At 44.5% G+C, this 23600-nt stretch overlaps 1 protein-coding gene across 1 annotated transcript; it reads left to right on the top strand.

Moving 5' to 3' along the window:
- Positions 1 to 12241: 12241 nt before the first annotated feature.
- Positions 12242 to 22209, top strand: VPS18 (VPS18 core subunit of CORVET and HOPS complexes). The gene is made up of 5 exons (XM_073639106.1): positions 12242 to 12438; positions 13726 to 13867; positions 15094 to 15185; positions 15970 to 17825; positions 19408 to 22209. The coding sequence occupies exons 1-5, from the start codon at positions 12351 to 12353 to the stop codon at positions 20134 to 20136; spliced, it is 2907 nt and encodes a 968-aa protein (XP_073495207.1). The 5' UTR covers positions 12242 to 12350; the 3' UTR covers positions 20137 to 22209.
- Positions 22210 to 23600: the final 1391 nt, after the last annotated feature.

Raw genomic sequence — 23600 nt, 5'->3', positions numbered from 1 at the left:
AGAAGAAAAAATAATGACACGGCCCCCTTGTTCACCTGATCTGAACCCCATAGAGAACCTGTGGTCCATCATAAAATGTGAGTTCTACAGGGAGGGAAAACAGTTCACCTCTCGGAACAGTGTCTAGGGGGCAACTGACAGAATCTATGGAAGGAAGGCTGTTGATCACTAATTTTGGGGGTTTTTGTTTTTGCATGTCAGAAATTTTAATTTCTAAATTTTGTGCACTGATATTGGTTTACCTGGTGAAAATAAACAAGTGAGATGGGATTATATTTGGTTTTTATTAAGTTGCCTAATAATTCTGCACAATAATAGTTACCTGCACAAACAGATATCCTCCTAAGATAGCCAAATCGAAAAAAAGCCCACTACAACTTCCAACAATATTAAGCTTGGATATTTAGGAGTCTTTTGGGTTGATTGAGAACATAGTTGTTGATCAATAATAAAAATAATCCTCTAAAATACAACTTGCCTAATAATTCTGCACACAGTGTATATTCAGCCGTGAGAGCCACAGATCAGGCTGCTGTGTTACCGCTTTCAACAACTCTGCAGCGCTGGGCGGTTTGTCAATTAAGTATGTTATCTTCAGCACAGCCTGTTGCCGCTTGGTCAAGGCAGTGCTGCAGTGCTGTCAGCTTGTGACTGATGTGGTCATTTCGGAGATGGAGGAGGAGGTGCATGAGCTGAACAATGTGATTACATTGAGGTTAAATTGATGACGCTGTTTTTTATACTAAAGAAAGATCCTATTGTTTTGGGGTTTTTACGTTATTTTTTAAGACAAATGCATTCACCGCGAAATGTCATGTTAACATTTTACAACCTTATCTGGCAATGTGGTGTGTGACACATCATCAGACACATCCTGTTTTATTAATGATGGAGGGACACTGAAAGTCATAAAGCCTATTTTTATAGGGCCATCAGACGGCCCTTACTATTCTTACAAGGCCAGCAGGCGGCCCTCGCTATTGTTAGAGAGCCATCAGCCGGCTATGCTTTGTTGTTCCCATTATTAACAAGTGGGTCTCCTATATTGTTATTGCGTATCCAGTGACTGCAAAGGCTGCCAAAAGTTTGGACGCAAACCAATACCCCTTTGAAGAGACATAGAGGAGGGTCTCAGTAACAAAAATGTTCCCATTATAAAGGAGCGGGTGGTAATGCCGATGCTGTGACTGCAAGGGCTGCCAAAATTTTAGAAAAACCCCACAAAGAATTTAAAGACACATAGAGCAGGGCCACAGTAATGACATATTCCATATAGAAAGGAGAGTCTGCCATACAGTTATAGGGTATGCAGTGAGTCCAACGGCTGACCAATTTTAGGAAAAATCCCACTAAGAATTTAAAGACACACAGAGCAGGGCCACAGTAACAAGGTACAACATAATCCCATAAAAAAGGAGAGGGTCTGCTATACAGTTATAGGGTGTGCCCTGAGTCCAACGGCTGACCAATTTTAGGAAAAACCCCACTAAGAAATTAAAGACACATAGATCAGGGCCACAGTAACGACAAATTCCCATTAGAAAGGAGAGGGTCTGCTATACAGTTATAGGTTATGCAGTGAGTCCAACGGCTGACAATTTTAGTAAAAACACCACTAAGAATTTAAAGACACACAGAGGAGGGCCACAGTAACAAGTATGACATGTTCCCATTAGAAAGGAGAGGGTCTGCTATACAGTTATAGGGTATGCAGTGAATCCAACGGCTAACCAATTTTAGGAAAAACCCCACTAAGAATTTAAAGACACACAGAGCAGGGCCACAGTAACGACAAATTCCCATTAGAAAGGAGAGAGTTCCCATAGTGTTGGCCTATGCAGTGAATGCAAGGGCTGCCAAAAATTTGGAGGCACTTCAATGCCCCTTGGAAGAGATGTGAAGGAGGGCCTCATAAAAAAATATTCCCATTAGAAAGGAGCGGGCCTCCTATACTTGTAATGTCCATGCACTAAGTGTATGGGCTGACATTTACCCCTGGGCTGTATACATGAACATACTGTATAAAAAAAAATATTTACGGGCATCATAAACACCCTTTAAAAAAATTATGTGGGTGTTGCATTACGGACCACGGTCACCCTGGGGATATGGTCGTGGAGGATGAGGAGAAGGAGGAGCACAAGAGCATATAGCCAAAATCAGGACGCTTATACCCATGTGTGGGTGTGAAAAGGTGCATGGGAATACACCTCCCAAGAAAAGACACTGGATTTGAGTTTATGTTACGCTGCTATCATTCGGTGGAGTTGAGAAGTCTGGCCCAATCCGGCCCTTGTTTATTTTTACAAGAGTCAGCCTGTCAGCATTTTCATTTGACAGGCGGATGCGCTTGTCAGTTATAATTCCACCAGCGGCACTAAAAACCCGCTCTGATAAAACGCTGGCGGCAGGGCAGGCCAGGACCTCCAAGGCATAGAGAGCCAGTTCATTCCATGTATCCAGCGTGGATACCCAATAATTATAAGGCACAGCGGAATCACGGAGGACGTTGGTACGGTTGGCAAGATACTCCCTCAGCATCTTCCCAAACTTTGCACTCCTTGTGACAGTACCCCGCGTCTCAGGGCCTGTGCGATGACAGTGTTCCCCTTCCTCTGCTGGATTGAAGTTTTGTCTCTCTCGCCTGTACTCCTTGGTTGTCCAACGAAGTGTGCCCTCTGCCCCCAGCGTTTTTAGGTGGGAATTTCTTTAATAGTTCCGCAACAAGGGCCTTCTGGCACAGCCCCATTTTTGTAGACCTGTCCGCCTCAGGAATAAGAGAAAGAAAGTTCTCCTTGTAGCGTGGGTCTAGAAGTGTCACCAACCAGTAATGACTGTCACCCAAAATTTTGAGAACGCGAGAGTCATGGGAATGGCAGCGCAACATAAACTCAGCCATGCATGCCAGACTACTAACAGGCAAGACTTCCGTGTCCTCACCAAGAGGATGACTGACCATGCTCTCCTCCTCCTCCTCTCTGTCCATCCACGCTGAACAGACGGTATGACAGCTGTGCATGTAGTACTGTCTATAGTGCATGAAACTAGCTCCTATCCTTCCTCCTCCTCTTCCTCATTGTCACCCAATCCATGTTGGGATGAGATGAAGCTCGGCTGTGTGTAATCACCCTGTATGGTTCCTTGCTCCATCTCATCGTGCTCCACCTGCAATGCATCCTCTTTGATTGTGAGCAGAGAGCGTTTCAGAAGACAGAGAAGCAGGATGGTGACGCCAATTATGGCGTCATCGCCACTCACCATCTTGGTGGAGTTCTCAAAGTTTTGGAGGATGGCACATATGTCTGACATCCATGTCCACTCCTGACATGGAGGATGAAGAGGAGGAAGAGGCTGAGGTGCAGGAGTTGTAGACCGTGGGGGAAACCCTGATTGACCTAGGGCCCGCAACCCTTGGCGTCGGGAGGACATGTTCCGTCCCAAGGTCCGACTGGGTCCCGGCTTCCACTATGTTTACCAAGTGTGCCGTCAGCGAGATGTACCGTCCCTGCCCATAAGCACTTGTCCACGTGTCCGTGGTTAGGTGGACTTTACCGGTAACTGCGTTGTTGAGAGCACGGCTAATGTTTTGGGACACGTGCTTGTGTAATGTGGGGACGGCACACCGGGAGAAATAGTGGCGGCTGAGGACCGAGTACCGAGGGACGGCCGCCGCCATCAGCTTGCGAAATGCTTCCATCTCTTCGAGCCTAAAAGACAACATTTCGAGTGCAAGCAGTCGTGAAATGTGAGAATTTAGTAGTGTGGCCTGTGGGGCGTTGGCAGCATATTTGCGCTTGCGTTCCAAGGACTGGGGTATGGACAACTGAACGCTGCGCTGGGACAAGGACATGGACGCGCTTCCTGATGATGCTACATGAGAGAGTGCAATGACAGGTGCAGGGCAGGAGGCGTCTTCGCATGCACCATGGACAGGGGATTGGCTTGCATGCACAACAGCAGAAGAAGCAATGGTGCCACCCGCAGACACTGTTCCTGGACCCTGGGGTTCGGCCCACAAAGTCGGGTGCTTTGCTTCTTTGTGCCTGATCATGCTGGTGGCGGTCAGGCTGGTTGTTTTGCCACCCCTGCTGATGCTGGCCTGGCAGGTGGTGCAAATGGCCTTTTTTTTGGTTATCGGCAGAGTCTTTAAAAAACAACCAGACTCGGGAAGACCTAACAGTTGTACTGGCAACTTCCTTCGTGTTGGTGTTACGGGGAAATGTTGCCTGCCTTCTGTCTGCGGCCACCACACTGCTTCTTCCTGCCTCCCTCCCCCTGTGTGCTGCTGTAATCACTCTGCATGTTCTCCTGCCAGGTTGGGTCAGTTACTATATCATCCACCACCTCTTCTTCCACTTCCGCACCCTGGTCCTCCTCCTGACTTTCTGGCAATTGTGTCTCATCATCGTCCACCTCTTGTGACACTTTCCCACCGTCGCCTTCGTGTGACCGTGATCTTCTCTTGCCCCGCTTCAAGTGAACCGGGAGAGAGGCCCGAATCTATAAATGAAAAAGTGAACAGCTCTTCAGAGTGTCCAAGTGTGGGATCAGTTGTCTCTGGGTACTCGACATGGTGGGAGGAAGGAGGATCAGGGTGAGGAATATGCAGTCCAGACTCACAGCTACTGAGACTTGACCGTGTGGAAGACAGGGTGGTGGTGGTGGGTAAGCGACTGGAAGCAATATCCGCTATCCAACCAACAAACTTTTGACACTGCTCTAGGTTTAATAGTGGTGTGCTGGGGCCCCCTAGAAATCGGGACAGGAAGGTCAGGCGAGAAGATGTGGGTGTTTGTTGTGGCACAATTTCAGCTTGCCCACGGCCTTGTCCTCGGCCTCTGCATGCACCATTACCATCACGTCCAGTTCCCTGTGCCTTGCCACATGCCTTGCCCATTTTAAAAGGAGGACAGTATCTTCCACGCTCACTACAAATGACTGAGTTTGGAGCGAACTTATATATGATCCGTGTGATGGAGAAAAAGAGTTTTAAATACCTGGCCTGTAGGTAAATAGTTTGACCAGCAAACTTCTGTGAATTGCTTCACTGACACACTGAAAGAAATTTTTAATGGAGGCCAGAAATGGCAATATTTTCTGACAATGTATATGTGATCCGTGTGACGGAGAAAACACAGTTTTAAATACCTGGCCTGTAGGTAAGTAGTTTGAACAGCAAATTGCTGTGAATTGCTTCAATGACACACTAAAGGAAATTTTTAATGGAGGCCAGAAATGTCAGTGTTTTCTGACAACGTATATGTCATCTGTTTGACGGAGAAAACACAGTTTTAAATAGCTGGATTTCTAGCGCTCTAATATGGAAAGGATCTGGCTGTATTTTGCAGTGCCAACAAGCAAATTGCGCAGAAAAAATGGTGTTCTCTGGATTGCTTTTTAAGCAAATAATGAAGATTAAGATCCAAAGAAAAGTATTCCTGGCCCCTGAGACCTGGGCCTTTGTATAGAAATATCTAACAGCAGCAGAATGCAGAATTGGAATGGAGCCTCTTGTGCTATATGCACTGCAGTCTGCTATATACACCGCCTGCCTATACACCCTGCCTGCCTGACATCTCTGCAGATGGATTAGTCCTCAGAAGGACTGTTTGTTAAGATGGATATGTGTAAAGTACGGTTTTTCTCCCTACACTACCTAATACACAAGCAAATCTGTCCCTGACGCAGCATCTGTCCCTACACTGTCTGATCCGGAGTGACTGTGACGAGCATGGCGGCGCCAGGTCTAATATAGACCTGATGACGCTGTGCGGCCAGCCAATCACTGTAATGCCCACAACCAACATGGCTACGGCATTACAGTGCATGGCAGGCAATCCCTGCATGTTCATTGGCTCTCTAAAGAGCGCCAAACATGCAAGGAGGAGACCCGAGCTCCCGTCCGAGCAACCTGGAAATACTCGGCGAGCGCCGAGCATCTCGAGCAGTGAGATGCTCGGGCGAGCACCGAGCATGCTCGCTCATCACTACTAACCACCAAGGTAAGTTCTCCAAAACCATTATGCCAAGATCAATGAGGTTTCCACCTTTGTCCTTATATCCAGCTGTTGAGGTCTTCACTATATTGGTTGCTGAGGATTTCAAAAAAATCTCTGCACAACGGAAACATGACAATCTCAACTATGAACAAAGATGGATCTTAGAGAATTACAGGCATATGATGATGTTGCATATAAAGCTGCAGACAAAGGAGGAAACATTGTGATCTGGCAGTTGAAAAATATGAAAGAGAAGCATTCTGTCCATTAAAGGAAACACAAACCAAAACTATATTCCTGTCCATTGCCCTCCTTCTCTTCTCAGCTCCATGCCATCGTTAGAGGGGCATGTGAACAGGGCATCATTATAAAAAAAAGTCTTGGCTGGTCTTATGGTAAAATACTCAAAAATTGCTACCTTTTACCTTCTCCTCAAGGTCCATAAAGATCCCGTCGACCCACCCTGACGTCCCATTGTTTCAGGCATTGATGGGCTGTGTGATCCTATGTGTAAGTTTATCGACTACTATTTTAAACCTCTGGTCGAGACACTGCCCACATTTGTTAAAGATACAGCTGATGCATTGAATAGGGTCATCAGTATCTTTATGGAACCAGATATGCTCCTGGTCACTGCTGATCTTGAATCTCTCTACATGTGTATTAAACACGATCATGGGCTTGAGGCTGTCCGCTTCTTCCTGGGGACCAACAACTTGGACAGTCAAATGTGTGTGCTGGTCCCTGAGCTGCTACAATTTGTTCTTACACATAATGTCTTTGTTTTTAGGGACAACTTTTATTTGTAGAAGTGCGGCACTGCAATGGATGCGGTCTGTGCACTTTCATGTGCTAACCTCTTCCTGGGTTACTTGGAGCAGGGAATTTTTGGTTATATAGAATAAATCCCTTAAGACATCTACCATATTTTCCTTGGGAATTATCCAGAGAGCCTTTGATATGGAGATACCTTACTTGCCATACATGATACACTTTCCATCTTTTAACACAATAACTGCACTGTTTATTTATTATATTATCTTATTTTTCTTACAGGATATGGATATTATCACTAAATTTACATGTTTTCATTGTTCACAATCATAAAGGCATAATATGATGTTTATTGCATGAATATCAATGTATTTTTCCTGTTTTTGCAATGTTTCCATACGCACTGACACTTTTGTTGCAGCTTCATATAATTTGTATCCCTTCTGTATATCTCGATGTTCCCTTCCTTGGTTTGATCCGAAGTGCGTGCCACATCGCTTGTCAGGTCTATAGGGTCTGCGCCTTCTCGGAGGCTATGGTGAAGCGTCCCTGCTCTCCAACCATGTGCAGACTACCATGATGGCCGCAGGCTATGTGCTTGGTGCAAACAGTGCCAACATCTCGGATCTCATTGGCTATGATGCAATCATGTGATCACTTGTTTTAGATATTTAAGGACCTGTGGCTTAGTCAAGTGTATTATCCCCCTGAGGAAACAAGACTATCATATGCGAAACGCGCATTGGGGCTCTTTGTATCTCTGGTATCCTGGCTACAATATGAAAAGACAGCTTAGCTTACTACATAGATAAGGTAGCAGAACCAAGCCTACTACATGAATATATTAGTAGAACTAAGCTTACTGCATAGAAGCAATAAAAGAATCAAATTTACTATATTAGTTACCAGAACTGAGCTAACTACATTAATACTGGAACAGAACTTACTACATAAATATATTACCAGAATTGAGCTTACTAGATAGAAACAATAACACAACCACATGTACTAAATATATACGTTATCAGATCCAAGCTCAATACAGATATGGGAAAAGAACCAAGTTTACTACATAGATATGGGAACAGAACAAAGCTTACTACATAAATAATGGGACAGAAAATCGTTTACTACATAGATACATTACAGAACCAAGCTTACTACACATAAACAGTAACAGAAGAGAGCTTAGTATATACATACAGGAACAGAACCAAGCTTGCTACATAGATACTGTACCAGAACGACGCAAACAACATATATATGTTACTAGTACCAAGCTACCGATTGTAGATATGTTACCAGAACTAAGCTGATTACGATATGGTACCAGAACCAACCTTCTTACCTAGATGTGATAATAGAACCAAAATTACTACATAGATATGCTACCAAAACCAAGCTCGCTACAGAGATAAAATATCAGAACCCAATTTACTACAGATATGGTACCAGAACCAAAGTCATTGCAAAGATATTTAAGTACTTATCCAACAGTAAAAGTGTTGACAATTACTGTGAATGATGCATTAAATTATCAGAAGGACACTGTTGTGGTGACCATTGGGAGCTTCTGGATGCAGCACACAAATGTAAATGGTGGGTGGTTTGGGCAGCCAAAGGATCCATCAAATCCTCAGTCTCTAACAGCCCATATTACCCTTATTTCCACGCCCTAAAAGAGCACTGGCTCAATGGGCATAAGCACCCCTGCCTGATATAGGCTCCTCTGCCCAACTGATGTATGCTGTTCCCCTGCCCTTCTAATGCAATGGTCTATAACCTATAACGGTGAGTGCTTGGAGTTTTAGTTTTGAAACATCTGGCAAGTTGCCCTCCTGTGAGTGCCAACACTGCAGGGGAGAAAACAGTCTTCCCTGTAAACCACCCTGGGTGGGGTGTCTGGCAGGGAACCTAAAATTTTTACAAACCAACCTGGCACCTATGGCCTAATCTCCCCACACCATCTTGGGCACAGCCTGGTCATAAATAGGAAAGAACCATCAGACTCATATACAGAATACTTCAGTTTACCGTGTATACTCCTAAACAACAATCGGGCATTGGAGGTCTCCTCCTCAGCTTAAATACACAAACAGGGGCCACATGCTGTTTTTGCTAAGGGCCCCTCTCTTCTCAGAGCACAACCCTCAGTGCTTGAATTAATTTTTCTGCCGTTTATAATTATTTACAATATTTCCTACCTATCGTCCTGCAGGCACACACATAGGGGTCTGTGTTCCTTACAGACCCCATTGCCCACTTTGCCTGCAGTCCTAATCTGCACACAAGCAACACTGTCGAAATCCTGATAACACGACATCAGTGGTGCAGATCCAGGTAAAAAGGGTGATAACATCACAAGACATTTGCAAGGGTAGGATGACAAGACCCCTGATAATCATGATAATGTACAGTTAGTACAGAGCCAGAAGAAATATTATTAGTTTTACAAAGTCAAATGGTCATAGAGGATGACCATAAAACCCCATCAGAGATATGTAACCAATAGTCAGATCACAAAGGCACGCTAAGAAGGAAGGAGAACGCCCCAAGTAAATAAAGTGTGCGTAATGCTAGATCGTAGAGACAAACATTATGATGCTGCTGAGGTCTAATAACTAACAGAAAGGAGAAAAAAAATGGTCATTTCTGTACATAAAAAAAGTTGTAAATTTGTACAGGTCTACTATGTCCATGGTGCATATTGTATATTACCTTCTAGCCCATGACGCGCGTTTCACCGTCGCTTCTTCCAGGGGCAATGTATGGTGAAGACATAGCAAGAGTTTATATAGTACTCAGCACTAACATGATGGGAGGCACCTGAAACTAATGGATGTCCACAAAATAAGGTAAAAAGAGCCTCAATGGTTAAAGTAACCTATAGACCCGGTAAAAAGGGGGGGGGGGTATAGCGCTCACCACACTAGTCCATAACATGCAAAGCTGAGGATACTGCATTGGTGGGTGCCGGATCCTACTAGTGCAGCACAGTATAACAAGGCAGTAATAGAGGACATTTTCAGCACTTCATTTTTGAAGTTCATACCGTGTGGGAACAGTCACGCCAGGTGTGGGAAAGACTTAGTGCAATACAGAGGGAAAGGGAGCCCAGACACTAGGGAAAGGAGGGAGTGGAGACCTCCTAGTCTGGTCTGGCGTCACCCTGTACCAACTACGGTCCCTATATAGCCTCCTCAGCAATCGCCGCACGCGTGCCTCGCCCTGACTTTCCCTGGCATATGGTTAAGGCTAGGGATAGGCGAAGATGAGCACTAGTCGATCCCCACTAAGCTCTATAGACAACAAGGGTAGACAAACAGGGGGAAATTGCTTAGCTTTAGACAACTCTAAATGCACACACGGCCTCAAGCTCCAGAGAGGACGAAGTACGGCTCTTACAAAGCCTCACAAGTAGAAATGAATATAGCCGGCACCTCCCTCTCAGACACACCAGGTATATATACAACCAGGCCAGAGAGATAATTAGCCAGAGGGAGGTAGCTGCTAGGTCCTAGAGACAGCCTCTCATCTAAGATGTCTGTAATGCCAAACGTAGAGATCTCCTGCAACGAACTGCAGGGCGACTGTCTGTCACCTCTGACACACCCGTGACAGGAACTTGTTGTTTAGAGTCAGTATCTAGAAAGCTTCCCGTAAATAAGTTGCTGCTGCCACCTCCCCCCTCCTGGGCATGTAACCGCAAATGAGAACCATCCCCATTATGTTTAGTAAAGAAATGTTTTACTGCTCTGGAGCGAGATCCTTTTTTTAGTAATAAGAGATAAGTGCTCAGCAATACGTTTTTACAATTTCCTGGCTGTACAGCCTATACATTTGTTGGGGTATTTATCATTACAGCACTATGTGGGGGGTGTAGGTTTCATGACTTACATGGTACTGGGGGCGGTTTGGGGGGCATAAAGGACCTGACAGTTTCCCTGTCAATGATCAGACGAATCTTCTGCTAATTAATAAAGTAAAAAATGATTCAAATGTCTCATTGTTCATGAAAAAAATGGATGAACCACAAGGGTCCCCTCTGTGTCCACCCAAAAGTTAGATCTTATATAACACTAATCCCATAAGATTGCATTCCCAAGCTGTCATCATGGGGGTCCCCTTTCTGTCCACCCAAACATTGACCTTAATGTACCCCTAACCCCCATGGTGCTCACCAGCCAAGGATGGAGCTGATATAGCGATGGTGGAAAACTCCTGTTGGGAGCTCGTTCCATATTAAGGTTCAGTTTGGGGCAAAGTCTTGGAAGTTAGAAAAAAATCTGGTGTGGGACCTGTAACTGAAATGGTATATCCCATGATGGAGAACAGAGATGCGTTTAACTCAGATCTTAAATTATCAAATGGTCCCTTAGGCCTAAATAGGTCCCTTAGGCCTACATAGGTTTCTTGTGTAGGTGAAAAAAAATGTTCTATGAAACTCGGTCATGTCAAAATTTAGGAAATTGGCCGTGTTCATTGAGATATTGATTAAAATCTTATTTTTCAAAGGGGGTGTACTCATTTTTGCTGAACACTGTATATAAATAAATGAATAAATCCCACTCAACCCTCCCTGATGAGGCAGCAAAAAAAAAAGAAAAACACCTTCCTTGCACCCAGGTACTCAGATCATTAAACACCCCAAGGCATTAATCTGACTTGACACAAAAATCAGTCTGAGTTTCATCAGTGTTTGGTCCGTTTTTACCATCAGTGTTTTTTTATGGAGTAAATAGGACAAATCATCGGGATTATTTTTGCAGATGCATGGATCACATAAAACACGGATATGTGAATAGCACCATTGGCTTTACCTCCTTCCCTATCTGTATGCCAAGAGACCTGTAGTTACATCAGACAGATGGCACGGGCTCAGGAGTTGTGCCTGCGCCATCTGCAGCAGGATCCGGCTGTACAGCACAGCCAAGCTTCTGCTCCAAGTGCTGACACCGGACAAGGTGCCAATCTCAGCACATTAACCCCTCATATGCCGCTGTCAATAGTGAAAACAGCATGTAAGGAGTCTGACAAAGGGAGGTTGCTTCTATTATCAGCCCATTGGCATTGCCGCAGCGCGATTGTGGGGAGCTGAAGGATGCTATGGCAACATGGAGGTCTGACAAAGCCTTCCCTGTGTGTCACATCTCAAGGGTTAAGTACTATAAGGAATTAAGATTACTTCCGCCTCCATAGCAGTCAGGGCCTCTCATGTGGCCCCTGGGAAAGATTCACTGCCCACCCCAGCTGTAGACCCTTCATTACTGGGTCCCCTGCAGCCCATAGTCTAGGCCAGGAGCCCGCACATTCCGGAGAGGAGCCGCCATAATACACTCTTGACTGTTCGCCCTCATAGACTCGATACAACTGGCTTTACGACAGCGGTAATCAAGAGGTCACGTGGTGCACTGACGCGAAACAAAAGGTCACGTGGTGCACTGACGCGAAAGCCACGTGACCGTGACGTTTCCGGAGGGCGGGCCTGAGCGGACAAGTCTTTCACGTGACTTAGAGACACACCGGAAGTGGCTGGTCCAGCTGTGCGGTTGCTGTTCGGGAGTGTCGGTACCGAGCATGGCCTCCATCCTAGAAGAATACGAGAACTCTCTGTCCCGTGCAAACTTCCCAAGTCACAGCCGGGGCCCCGGCATCCCGCTGTCTGGTGCGTGGCTCCATCCCTTAGGATGTGTCCGCTGTGGTCTGCAGGCGCCGTAGACGGAATGGTTGTAGTCAGCGCAGCCACATGTGCCTGTGTACTGCCGCGTATCACCTGGCTGTGCTCACAGGCGGGGTGTGCTGACCGCAGCGTGGAGCATCCTGTAAGACCCACAGCAGGGGATGGGCACTGTGAGATTGGCGGGCATGCGGCGGAGGGGCGCTGTGAGATTGGCGGGCATGCGGCGGAGGGGCGCTGTGAGATTGACGGGCGCGCGGCGGAGGGGCGCTGTGAGATTGACGGGCGCGCGGCGGAGGGGCGCTGTGAGATTGGCGGGCGCGCGGCGGAGGGGCGCTGTGAGATTGGCGGGCGCGCGGCGGAGGGGCGCTGTGAGATTGACGGGCGCGCGGCGGAGTGGCGCTGTGAGATTGACGGGCGCGCGGCGGAGGGGCGCTGTGAGATTGGCGGGCGCGCGGCGGAGGGGCGCTGTGAGATTGACGGGTGCGCGGCGGAGGGGCGCTGTGAGATTGACGGGCGCGCGGCGGAGGGGCGCTGTGAGATTGACGGACGCGCGGCGGAGGGGCGATATGAGATTGGCGGGCGCGCGGCGGAGGGGCGCTGTGAGATTGGCGGGCGTCCGGCGGAGGGGCGCGCTGAGATTGGCGGGCGTGTGGCGGCTGGGCGCAGTGAGATTCTGGGGCGTGCCGCAATCTCCCATAGTTATGAATGGGCAGAGCCGCTTCCGCTCACCGCTGCTCTGGAGTTGGATGCGAGTCCCAGCTGTGGATTTGCCATAAATGTCCATCCTTAAGACATTTCCTTCCTCATTGATGGGTATTGTTACGCCGTGCTTGTAAATACTATTTATTTATTACAAGTTTATTTACTTACAGCTTGTTACCTAGGTAACTGACCACTGCTGCTGTCAGCGGCAACCGAACGTGTACAGTGTTTACAAGCTCATTCCAATAGAGCTTGTAAGCACTGCACCAAAACTGGCAGGTATTGCTGGCGCCACCCCTGCTGGCTTCAGCCCTTCTCATATTGCAGCATCAGCTCAGCACAGTTGGGGTCAGCGGTGTAATAATGCTTCTGGTCCAATCTGTCAATCAAGCAGTGCCCCCATCCCTCTTCCCACCCAGACTAGTGTGATGCTGTAAAAGTGACGTCAGACTAACCCTTTAATGCTGCCGTTCTAATGTAAGATGAATGTGACAATAATAATGTGTACACGTCTGAATAGTGCATGCAGATATCAAAAATATTTTCAACATCTTACTTGTTCTTTTTCAGGTTATGTGAACGCTCGCTTAGAGAAAGAGACACCGATATTCAATAAGCAGAGGATTGATTTTACTCCTCCAGAAAACATTAACAGCCTGGTGGTGTGCAGCAGTCAGCTCTGCATGAGCCTGGGGAAGGAGACCATACTCCGGTATGTCTGATGGAGGAATGTCTGGATTAACATTGATGCTTTCTGCCAATCTCTGAAGCTGTAGCTAGTAGATCGGCCCACTCGCCTCTAGCCAGGGTCTTGGTGTCTAGGTACAGGGATTTATTTATGCAATGTGAACTGTAAGACAAAAATCAGGTAAATGTAACTGACCTGTATATGGTCCAAGGACCAGAAATGGCGTCGGACGCTGACCTAATTGTAAGGTTAGCAGCTTAGGATATAAAATTACATCCACTACAGCTCCCTGACTGACCAACTTCTGATCACAGGTACTGAAAGGTGTAGGGAGCCTACATATTCATTGTGGGTAGTATCTAGAAGGCTTACACTTGGGGACTGCCCATGTTAGGGTGGGAGCAATTCATAGGTACGACAGGGGATGATAGAGGAAAATATCCCTCTCCCCTTTATCTTGTCTTTCCTTTTCTGCTCCTGCTGTACAAGCCTGCAATGGATAGAATAACCTCAAATATATTGGTGAGACCAAACCAACTTTTACCTTTAGCACTGGCACTTTATTACACTGTTTTGTTTGTTGGTCATTAGTTGGCTTTATATTTCAGGTCTATTTTATGTGACATGATTATAAGTTATATTTAAATGCAATTTAATCTGCTTACTGAATCCTATAAACTCTAAGACAACCAAAAACTGTCAGCTAGAATCAGGAGAATAAAGTGCAGTGCAGCAAACTGTCTGCACGGAAGGTGTTAAAGGGGTTGTCCACTACTTTCACATTGATGCCCTAGCTTTAGGATAGGGCATCAGTGTATGATCGGCCGGGTCCCGAACGCGATACCCCCACCCATAAGCTGTGATCGGTGCCAGCGGCAGCAGCCGGAAGTCCTTGCCTGCAGTGCTTGGCCGTCCATCTGTAGTGGCTGCAGTGGGGGTACTGCACATCTGCCTCTCATTCAATTGAATAGGAGGCGGATGTGCAGTAACAAGCGGCGGCCACTACAAATGGATGGCCAAGCACCACAGGTAAGGACTTCTGGCCTAAATAAATAATGATGTATCCCAAACGAGTACAAAATAAAAACAAACAATAAAATGTTCCTGTGTATCTGGGCTTCATGCACCCACTCCATCATTACCAGCCCTGTGATATGACGCGTCGGTCACACAATATTTGCAGGGTTCAGAAGATAGTTTTGGCCTCCATTATTTCATGTTCCTCACTTTTGTACTTCTTGTTCCTGAAGGATCGATTTGGTGAAGGCTGACCAGCCCAATCAGGTAGAACTGGGTCGGAAGGATGATTTCAAGGTTCACAAGGTGTTTTTGGATCCTACAGGTAACGGCTAATATGTTTTTAATATTGATTAAATGGCACTCATATTTAAGGGATTGTCAGCCCCTTCTCAGTTCCCATGTTCCCTCCTCCGGTGCTGCTCCAGCAGTGACGGCGCTGGCTTTCGCGGGGCTTGTGTGAAGTTATGTCCCTGTCGCCAATCAGTGGCTGTTGATATTTGAGAAGGGGGTTGTTCAAGTAGTGGACAACCCCTTTAAATCTAATAGAAACTAAAGACATCTAGTTTTACTGCCTTGGCAGTGCTTGTACTTTTTATTCTGTTGCTTAGAGTTAGGTTGTGCTCCAACTTTGCGTTCATAATTTTTTTTTTTTTTTTTGGTTGTGATTTTCCAAAAAAACGTGGTCAAATTGCAGCATTTTTACAGCATTTTCGCTGTTTTTCTGTGTGTGGGCAGAAAGCAGCCAATCACTGGTGGGGGTGTGATTGGACTACATGGCAGCAGTAGTCCTTTAGTAATAATCTGTTGAAAAACCAATGATTTTATAAAAACTACACTAAGCAGCCCAGTAAGTGACATATTGCTTGAATCAGCGTCTCTGCCCCTACATCATACTGCTCTCATATTAGATACAACCACCTGGTGATAGATTCCCTTTAAATCTGCTGTAACTGCTGATGGAGCTTGTTAGTCCATACATAACCCAAAAACTGTATTTTGTATCCAACGCTGTGTAATATTAGCTTTAAAGCAGTAATACTCTATGGTTTTTATGCATTGTTTGTAACTTCTGTCTCTGATACAAGTGCGATTTGTATTCATTTTAGGATCGCACCTCGTGATTGCTCTGAGCTCTAGCGAATGCCTGTATCTTAATCGTAACGTCCAGAAAGTCCGTCCACTTTCCCGATGGAAAGGCCACATGATTGAAAGCATCGGCTGGAACAAGTTTCAGAAGAACGATACGACCACAGGACCTATACTCGTTGGCACTGCCCAAGGTCAAATCTTTGAGGCGGAAATCTCAACCACTGAAGGTGGACTCTTTGGCACAAACCCTGATCAGTATTTTCGCTTTCTTCACACACTGGAAGAAGAGACTGGACCTGCTCCAGTTTGCTGTCTAGAAATCAATTGTGGGTATGAAAATCGTTACTGTGTAATTGCAACAACTCGAAAAAGGCTTTTCCAGTTCGCTGCCAAAATAACCGAAGGCTCCGAACAGCAAGGCTTCACTCCACTTTTTAACCAGACCATGGATGATCTTCCAAGCATCCAGGAATTTCCTGGAAACCTTGGTTATAGTGAAATTGCCTTTTACACCCAAAAACTTCGGACCTACCCAATGTCATTTGCTTGGATGATGGGAAATGGAGTGCTATACGGAAATTTGGATTTTACCAGGCCCGACTCCGTGTTGACTGATGTCCAAGTGTGGGAGTACCCGTCTCTCGTTGAGAAGCCAATATCCATAGTCATTACACAGTTCCATTTCTTACTCTTGCTGCCTGATCGAATAAAGGCCATCTGTACTTTAAATGGCCAGGTAGTGTTTGAAGACATATTCACAGAAAAATTTGGCCCACTAAGAAGAATGGTTAAGGATCCAGTTATCGGTCAGATCTGGATCCATACAGAGAGAGCAGTCTTCAGGTACCACGTTGAACGAGAACCTAGAGACGTTTGGAAGATGTACATGAACATGGGCAAATTTGACCTGGCCAAAGAGTTTTGTAAGGATCGTCCAGAATGCATGGACGTGGTGTTGGCCAAGGAAGCAGAACATTGTTTCCAGATAAAGAAATATAAAGAAAGCGCCAAATGTTATGCCCTCACTCAAAACTACTTTGAGGAGATAGCGCTAAAATTCATTGAAGCCAAACAGGAGGAAGCACTTATGGAGTTTCTCTTAAAGAAGTTGTCCAACCTTAAGTCTTCGGAAAAAATCCAAGTCACGTTACTTACGACTTGGTTAACCGAGTTGTATCTGAATCGCCTTGGATTGTTGGAAAGTGATTCCTCAAAAAGAAGCTCGTATCTGAAGACACGGGAGGAATTCAGGACTTTCCTAAGTAGTAAAATAAATAAGGAATGCCTAAGTAATAACCGGGCATCCATATACGATCTCTTGGCCAGTCACGGAGACACCGAGCATATGGTTTATTTTGCTGTTCTTATGGAAGACTATGAACGGGTAGTGTCTCATCATTGCCAAAACGACGACTATGATGAAGCCCTCAACGTACTGTCTAAGCACCAAGACAAAAACCTCTTTTACAAATTCTCGCCCGTCCTGATGCAGCACATTCCCAAAAAAGTTGTAGATGCTTGGGTCAGAATGGGCAAAAAACTTGACCCGAAAAACCTAATTCCGGCACTTGTTAATTACAGTCAAAGTGCGTGCACTCAGATAAATGAAGCCATTAGGTACATGGAGTTCTGTGTGTATGAGCTTCGGGAAACCGAGCAGGCCATTCACAACTACCTGCTGTCACTGTATGCACAGTTTCTACCCGATTCCCTCCTTTTATACCTGGAAAAAGCCGGCACTAACCCCAACAGAATTTATTACGATCTGAAATACGCCCTGCGCCTATGTGCCGAGCACGAGCACCATTGCGCTTGTGTTCACGTCTACAAAGTTATGGAGCTCTATGAAGAAGCGGTGGATCTAGCTTTAAAGGTATAAATTACGTGAGAGTTACTCATGTAAAAAAAATAGCTTATATTTCATACAAGAATGTATTTACTAAAGATATTTTCCTTTTAATATAAGATATGCAGGTTTTTTAACTTTTTTTATGATGCACATATACCTTTTGACCTATTAAAGGGGACCTGGCGCATGCTCCGAAATATGGAGTTAAATACCTTGTAAAAATTCCCACGCTCCCCTGATTTTGCCGCTCTTTTCCTTTTTGCTCTGGATCGCTAGATTGCAGAGATATTCACCTTTGTTGCTTTTGTGGTGCAGAATGTGAAGTCTGCTTTGCTGGCCAGCTGAGTGTTTTTTTATTTTCTCTGGGGTGTTCGCTTTCACCCCTCTCAGATGCTGCCAATCACAGCTTAGAACCTGGTCTAGCAGTCTCAAATGCTGCTAAGCTGTGATTGGCAGTCTCTGGGAGGGAGGGGTAAAAGTGCACACCACCAGAGAGGACTCTGAAAAAACGCTCAGTTGCATTACAAGCAGAGATTTCACATACTGCGCTCCAAAAGCAAAAAATGTGAATATCTCTGCAATGGAGCAACGCAGCACAAAACACAAAAGAGCGACAGAATCAGGGGAGCTCAGGGATTTTTACAAGGCATTTAACTCAATTTTTTGGCGCAAGTAACAGGTCCCCTTCAAGGACCAGGCAATTTTCTGTCAGTCATTGTACCATATAATGTACTGAAAAACAAGTAAAAAATTCAGAATAAAACCTATTATGGCATTAATTGTACTGTAAAAATGATCCATGAACATGATTCTCCAGATCAGTACAACTGCGACGAAACCAAACTTTCATAGATTTATTTTTTTCATTTAAATGAGGAAAAAAAACAAGTTTGTAAAAATAAAAAAAAAAAAGAAATTAAAAATTGTAATTTTGAAAGACCTGTAACACTTATTTTTCCTGTTGGTGGAGTTGTTGAGGTTATTATTTTTTTATTCATACTATTTTGGGGTACATACATTTTCATGGCTTTTTATTGTATTTTTAATGGAGGTAGTATGGCTGAAAAAACAAAGTTCTGGCAGTTCAAATTTGTTTTTCTCCTAGTTTTTTTTCCGACTGAGTTAATTCAATTTTATATTTTAATAGACTTGACTATTACGGATGCCGTGATGATCAAGTTTTCCTCATTAACCCTTTCAGCGAGCATGCTTGGGTGCTCGTCGAGTATTTTGGCGTGCTCGGTGTTTCATACATTGTAGCCTGGTGAACAGGCAATCTCTGCATGTGTCACATCTGTCTAACAGACATGACACTTGCAGGCGCAGCTACAATGAATGAAACGCCGAGTACGCCAAAATCCTCGGCGAGCACCTGAGCATGCTCGCCGAAAGGGTTAATGAGGCATACTCGATCATCACTAGGTGATGCCAAATATGTTTTTTTTTCCCCCTTTAACTTTGCCATATGAGGGCATTGACATTGATTCGTCACGATTGGGGACACCATAATAGTGCATTAACATCTTTTGAGACTACAAAAATAGATTCCAGCTATAAAGATCATATATAAGACAACTAGTTACTTTTTCTTTTCCAATTTTTATAGGTTGATGTGGACCTTGCCAAGTCCTGCGCAGATTTACCAGCCAACGACGAAGAGCTTAAGAAGAAGCTGTGGTTAAAGATAGCTCGTCATGTGGTTCAAGAAGAGAAGGATGTGAAGAAGGCCATGGTTTGCCTATCCAGCTGTAACCTTCTTAAAATTGAGGACATTCTTCCATTCTTTCCAGACTTTGTGACCATTGACCACTTTAAGGAAGCAATTTGCAGCTCTCTGCAAGCTTACAACCAGCATATCGAGGAGCTGAAGCAAGAAATGGAAGATGCTACCCTGAGTGCAAAGCGCATACGGGAAGACATGCAAGAAATGAGAAATAAGTATGGCTCGGTGGATCCTCAAGACAAGTGTTCTGGCTGTGACTTTCCCCTTTTGAATCGCCCTTTTTATCTCTTTCTTTGTAATCACATGTTTCACTATGACTGCCTGATGCAGACTGTTGTCCCAAACCTCCCACAATATAAGCAACTGAAGCTGGAAGATCTGCAGAAGAAGCTGGTAGCGGCATCGCAGCCTTCCAAAAGTCGCTCCCACGCAAAGGACGAGGACAGTATTAGTCTGGGGAAAGGGCACAAAAGTCGCGAACAAATTAAAGCAGACATTGACGACCTGGTTGCAGCCGAGTGCCCTTTCTGTGGTGAACTGATGATTCGGTCTATTGACCAACCTTTCATCGATCCACAGAGATATAAAGAAGAGATGCTCAGCTGGCTATAAAACCTACCTGGAAGGTTTTCACGAAATTAAAAAAACGTCTGAGGTTCCATTGAAAGGAGGTTTTTTGTTTTTTTTTCTCTTTAAGGGTATTTGCACGCCGAGTCTTTTTGCAGTCTTCAGAACAAAAACTGAGCAGAACCTTCAAGTTTTTGAGGAGGATTTGGAGAGATTCTGCTCCAGAAACGCAGTGTGCACATACCCTTACATTGACATGAACTACTGACAGCAGTAAATCTATGGCTGCTGTAATGTGTCATCATCATTTATGACTGTCAGGATGCTCTTCTTGGGTTTTTTTGCATTGATATAATTTTTTTTACTCTTATGAGTAGGGCATTTTTTTTTATTTAATCTAAAAGGACTGTCTAATACTTCTATAATACAACTAAAATGCAATATAATGGTTGCTTTGCTGATGGAAATCTTAACTTGTAACAGTCATGTGCCTGTTAATTGATTTGCTTAGATAAAGCCTAAGGCCGCGTTCTCACTCGGGCGTATTTCACAGAACACAGTGCCTGGATCGATCGCAGGTCTCCTGACCCAAATCATATTTGTCTGTGGTCAGTCCAGACATTGCAGTCTTTATACAGACCGTGAAATAGACCCGTCTGAACCCGGCTTAACGAATATAAAATACTGGATAAAGCTCAGATTCAGAAACCCACTTCTTTAAAGGGGTTGTCCCATGAACAAAATACATTTTAATCATCAGATCTTGGAATAATAAGTTCCATAATTGAATGTGTTTTAAAAAAAAATGTTCCTGTGTTGAGAATCTTATATATGTGCCCTTGCTATATACTGTAATTTGTTGTGTCTGACCGTGCAGAGCAGCTCTAGTTCATGGTCAGCACGTGGTCAATGGAGGAAGCATAAGTCCCTTATAATTAGTGAGTATACAGATGAAAAGGGAAGGGTTTGCAGCTGCTGCTTTCAGAGGTAACACATTTCCCTGCGTGTTTTATCACAGGATGAAGTGTTTCTGCCTTGCCTTTAGCCCTCTAAGCTCACTGTAAATTAAAAAGGTATTCCAAGGTCCTACCCAATACATAGTAGGTGTAATAATAATATTAGTATACTTCCAATTAGAAATATAATATAGTTCTTCTGATTCGCTATGTCGCTTACCACATGTGCAGGGCATTGTAATAGCTTAGATAGCCAAGGTTACGACCACTAACAACTATGTCACTGTATGAGTGTTTGTAACCATGGATACCTAAGCTGCTGCAATGCCCTGCACATGGAGTAAGCGACATGGCGAATTAGAAGAACTATACTACATTTCTAATTGGAGTTATTTACTAATATTATTATTACACCTAGCACATATTGGGATAGTATTTTGGAGAAGGGAATACCCCTTTTAAGTTAGTGTCACTGATTCAGTTTATCATAAGATCACAGGACTGGTCACGTGGCAGAAACACTCACTCCTCCTGTGATAAAACAGGTGGAGAAGTGTGTTAGATCAGAAAGCAGCAGCTGCAATCCCCGTCTGTGTCATCTTTATGCTCATCATAAGTGACTTATCCTTGATTCGCCTCCCCTCCAGTCCATGAGCTGTGACTTGTGCTGACCATGAATTGAAGCAGTTCTGCATGGTTGGACTCAGCAAATAATACAGTACTCAGCAGGGGCACATTTATGAGATTATCTCAGCACAGGAACATTTCTACAACACAACCAGTTCTGGAACTTATTATTATTTCAAGATCTATTAATTAAAATGTAATTTGTTCTTGGGGCAACCCCTTTAAGCTCCATTTACGCAGGCTGATGATCAATGCCATTCATGAGCAATTTCTGCCAGTCTGTTAGATCATATGGGATATGCAGATGTCATTGATGACATTCCCCATGTAAACATGGGATGTGCTACCGTTTATAATGAAATGCATTAGGGCGAACAATAGTTTGTCCAAACACGACCGATAATGGCTCCATGTTGCCATTTGACTTTCTGTATTATCCGCGTGTGTATATGGCATGTATTTTTCTTTTCTTCTATTCTGTTAATGACCCCGAGCTGAAATTGCCTAAAATAAAATACTGTATCTCAAATGTTAACCTTTGATCCAACACTTGACTATTTTACCTTCATCTTTGCTATTGCTTCACCGTTGTTATACTGTGAAAGATCATACATAATATGTAATGAATTATGTTCTAAACTCATTTGATGTTAGAGGTTGTCCACTACCCTGGCTCAAATAAATTCTTTAAGATAATGCCCCTAAATAACCCCATATACCCTTTCTGCCAGTTCTATGTTTTACACCTTTCTGCCCCACTTCCTCTGCTCTGGCGTCTGCTCTATTCTCACAGCTATCACTTCCTCTACGGAATCCCCTACTATCTTCTGACTACATTTACAATCACTCCTTGTACTGGGTTGCAAGCCAGCAGTGAGCTCAACCCCTGGAAGTCTGCCTAAAACCTCCCACTCCTCCTCCAGTGTCTCCACAGCATCATCACAAGCTCCTGTACAGGACACTGTCACAAGGAATAGAAGTAATGCACAAAGCACCAGAACATCAGCCCTGGCAAATAGAAGTAATGCACAAAGCACCAGAACAGCAACCCTGGCAATAAAGACTATCCCCTTCTCCCCCTTCCTGATGGGTGGGTGAGGAGAAAGAGATATGTGAATACATTCACAATATAGAGGGAATACAGGAGGATGTATAACATTACACAGGGTATACAGCCGTGTGGGTACACATTTATACACCCTGCTGTATACAGATAGACGGGAGAGCTGTGGCGCTCCATGCACGGAAGCGGTGTGAGCTTTGCTGAATGGAGTCCTGCTCACCAACACAGCAAGACACTCCCACCCATCAGTTTCCAGAACTTGGGGAGAATCTGACCTGACATCGCAGGAAGTTCGAGAATTCTCATCCAGAGATCATGTTCTGAAGGATTTGAGAAAGCAACATATTAAGCACTTTACTAATCTATGGCCGTTCACATTAACGGGACTTGTCAAGTAGCGGCCAACCCGTAATTACACCCAGCCATGCAGTGAGATCAGGAGAGCAGACTGTCAGTCATTACATGTCTCACACTGGTAACTCCCCCTTTCATTAAAAATAACCTCCGCAGGCAGGATCAGTGTCATGCCATACATCTTAACTCATTTACATATTAAGAAAAATGTGTATTTCTCTGGAATAAGACATCAGATCGTAGATATCGAGGTATCATTTTATTCAGCTTCCTATTACCTGCATTAACATATAAACGGTATAGGAGGGTAGAGCCTACTGATTAAATACTGTAAGTTACTTTAAAGGGATCTTTCTAACAGCTAATTAAAAACCCATCAGACACTACATTTATACACTAATTATAGAGGCATTGTAAGCCTTTACTTTTCCCAAATTATTCAGTACTTGGAATGATGAGCAGAGATAAGCAAACCATCCCAGGATGACCCCCAGAAGTGTATCCAAAAC

Source organism: Phyllobates terribilis, unplaced genomic scaffold (genome assembly GCF_046119375.1).
Source record: "Phyllobates terribilis strain yellow unplaced genomic scaffold, ASM4611937v1 Scaffold_7__3_contigs__length_470593459, whole genome shotgun sequence".
Taxonomy (NCBI): Eukaryota; Metazoa; Chordata; class Amphibia; order Anura; family Dendrobatidae; genus Phyllobates; species Phyllobates terribilis.
The sequence above is the reverse complement of the archived record's forward strand: the minus strand, read 5'-3'. Positions and strand labels throughout refer to the sequence as shown.